Source organism: Hipposideros armiger, unplaced genomic scaffold (assembly GCF_001890085.2).
Source record: "Hipposideros armiger isolate ML-2016 unplaced genomic scaffold, ASM189008v1 scaffold_6, whole genome shotgun sequence".
NCBI lineage: Eukaryota > Metazoa > Chordata > Mammalia > Chiroptera > Hipposideridae > Hipposideros > Hipposideros armiger.
Genome location: NW_017731356.1, coordinates 4,031,666 through 4,034,949, shown reverse-complemented (window position 1 = coordinate 4,034,949; position 3,284 = coordinate 4,031,666). Strand labels below are relative to the sequence as shown.

The 3,284-nt window shown below is 33.9% G+C and overlaps 1 protein-coding gene across 4 annotated transcripts in view; it reads right to left on the bottom strand.

The window, feature by feature from the left end:
• The window catches only part of SUCO (SUN domain containing ossification factor), a 73,246-nt gene that overhangs the window by 35,787 nt on the left and 34,175 nt on the right, over positions 1 to 3,284 (bottom strand). For 3 of the 4 annotated variants that reach the window (XM_019648086.1, XM_019648069.1, XM_019648091.1), the window contains exon 3: positions 1,175 to 1,329. In XM_019648086.1, the coding sequence (XP_019503631.1) occupies positions 1,175 to 1,329 (155 nt within the window). The remainder of the gene's footprint in view (positions 1 to 1,174; positions 1,330 to 3,284) is intronic. The other variant, XM_019648078.1, reaches the window with a different exon arrangement.

Genomic DNA, 3,284 nt, shown 5'->3' with positions numbered 1-3,284 from the left:
TCCTCCACAACTAGACTGAAGAACAAAACGACAGCAACTTGTCTGTTCCCCTTCCCCCGATTCCCCAGCGCTGTTCCCATCCCCCCAATTCCCCAATAAAAATCTTTAAAAAAAAAAGATTTTTAAATTATTTATTCTAAATGCATCTCTTAATGTTTCACTTTTTAGTATAATATTCTACCAATGCTAGAGTTACTGTCTATAGTATCAAAAAATCATCTATTATTGCGCTAAAGTTCTTAAGGCGCTTTTAGAATTTCATTTTTTAAATATACACCCTAATAATTTTCCCTACATCACTTCCATTTCATGAAGAGTCATGTTCAATATAATGGGAAAATAAGGTACTGTTCAGATATATAGTATTTAGCCTTAAATTCTCTCTGGAATGAGTATTTAATATCTAAAAATTGTAAATACTAAGCAGTCTTCTGTTCGCCTGTCCCTTATGAGGACAAACTCCTAACTGGTAACTAGAACATCTTTGTGTACAGCTTCCTCAACCCAGCACTTATATTCTTGAGGAGAATAGGTGTTTAAAAAGTGCCTGTGGTAAAAAAAAAAAAATAGTAGTGATGATGATAATGACATTAACTGACACACATATTCTTACTATGTGCCAGATATTGTCTTCTGTACTTTATATATAGTAACTCAATTGATAAATTAATATAGTATTAAGAGAACGGAAATTTTATTTTGTTCTTTGTAATGTTGCGAGGAGCTAGGAGTACATAATAGGTTTCCTAAATTAAGGAAACCTTAAGCCTAAATATTCAGAGTATGTGTTATCAAGTTTGAAAAAGGTAGCTATTCACACTGACATAACTATAAATGTAATGCTGCAATGATACTTAATGGAAATGAAATATATGACATTTGAATTTTTTATAATTATAGGAAAGTTTATTCAAACAGCTATTATGTTTCTGAAACCACTAAAACCTCACTGCTGGGAACTAATCAGCTTTAATGAGTAAGGCAGCAAAATACTCATATTGTAAGATCATTAATTACATTAAAAAATAATAAAAACACAAAACACACACATTGTAACTTAGGTCCACTACATAGCCTAAACTTCAAATTTGAGTATCAAGATGCCCTTTCGTATAAGAAGAATTTTTTCTATCATTATCTAATGAGATTCTTTTTTTTCTTGGTAATGACTTACTCAAGCTTTGAGATTGGAATGATCTCTGAGGTAGACGAGCTGGAAATATTTTCGATGTTTTCACTGCCCAAAACTGCACCGGAAGAATCTTCATGTAGATCAACTGTAGAGAGTGTCTCAATCACCGGTGGACTTAACTTTTTTGAGTCCGTATTCTGTTTTAGAAAAAGTTGTATTAAATGTTGAGATTAATAAATTATTTCTTCAGCTGAACAGGACTATATAAAAAGTTACATCTCTAAAGTGACAATATAAAGAATGTCCACTGAAAAGATACTTTTTAAAAATCCATTCTGCCAACATTACCACCTTAAGGAATATATTTCATTATTAAAATACAGGCTCTACACATTTTTCATGGCATTTCATAAACTAGGACAAAGGAGTTTGTCTTTCTTCTTTCCTATTTTGTACCAGGACCTTCAAATATTTCCCTCTTACTGTAATCAATACTAGCAGCAACAGAGAAAACCTATGTAAATATACAAAATACAACGACACATAGTTCTTGCCCCTGAGTGGTATTACTAAACAACACATATGAATAACATGCATAGCAATGCACAAATCTTGCTGCTCCTTCAGTCCTGGATGCTCTGGGCCATTCGCTCCTCCCAAAACAATCTAAAATCTAACTAATACCTACTCATATTTGAAAACCCTCTCAGCGCATGCTCCCCCACAACCAACTCTAAACAGAATTAGCCGTTCCCCTTTCCTCGAGGCCTTCACTGTTTACTGTACAGACTTTTATCACAGCATCAACTGCCCTTATTTACGTCTCCTCCTCTTCTTCAATTCTATATAAATGTCTTGAATAAGGACTCTATTCTTTGGTCTTCATACTCCCTGTGTACCTAGCACACAGTGGACATCTGACGCCTACTACATGATTATCAAGTGAGAGGTGCTTATCCTCATTTCAAGGAAAAGAAAGACTTTAGACTATTACGGACTAGAAGACTAGGACTCTGATGGAGGACCACATGGGAGCAGAAAGAAAACATAGACATGGAGTTCATGAATGTGATCACTGAGATCACATGTGATCAATGTGATCACATGTGATCAATGAGAAAACAAAATGTGATCACTTGGGGAATTATTTACACTGGAATGAAAAATTCACAAAGGAACGCAAATAGTTTGCATTTTATGGTAGAGGCCTTGAGAAAAAGTACTACTACATTATTAACAAATATTGTATCATTTTATCATTATCATTTTGTACCATTATCATTTCAACATGTATTCAATGTAAAAAAAAACTGAGGTATTTTACTTTTTTTTTCTTTTACAAAGTCTCCAAAATCTGATGTGTATTTTATAATTACAGCAAATCTCAATTTGGACTAGCAGCATTTCCAGTGCTCAAAAGCCACGTGTGGCTAGCAGCCACTATATTGAACAGCAAGGGTCTATATGATGCCATAAGCACTTCAAAGTATTTGAGCAAGAGTATATATAGCATGACGAAAAATTCTAGAAAATGAACAATGGTAGGACTGTTTAGGGTAGTCATATAATTAAAAGGGCTACAGAGATCACTTTTCTCGTAGGCACAGGAGTTTGACAAATGTCCTCCAGAATCCAACAAAATGAAACTCAGTATATCACCTTAGGTAACCCAATTAAGTATAAAACTAGCTCCGGCAATTTAAAAAAGAGAACTGTCCTTCATTTTGAGCTGAAATTTGACTGTCAATGTTTGTGGCGGGCTTTCCTTAGTCCGTCTTCCAGCTCAAACCTCACCAGTTCCTTCAGCCATTTCTGATGTTAAATGGATGCCAGATGCTTCACCATTCTGGTCAGCTTACATTCTGGTCTAGTTTTTAATATCTTTCATAAGGACGTAATATGAGAGAAAAAGGGAAAAATATATTTTAACTTATTATTTATTAACTGGTACTCCACAAAGTGATAAAACTTTGGTATCAAAATACTCTATGTACTTGTACTACAAACATTTTCTTTTAAGTTAAGAAAAAAAAGTCCTCACATCTGAAAAGAAGAGACAAGACACCTTACAGTAAGCCATAATAAAACCTAAGAAGAAATGAGGACTTAAACGCTAACTGTTACTACAAAGAAAATTAGCTTCATTTATCAT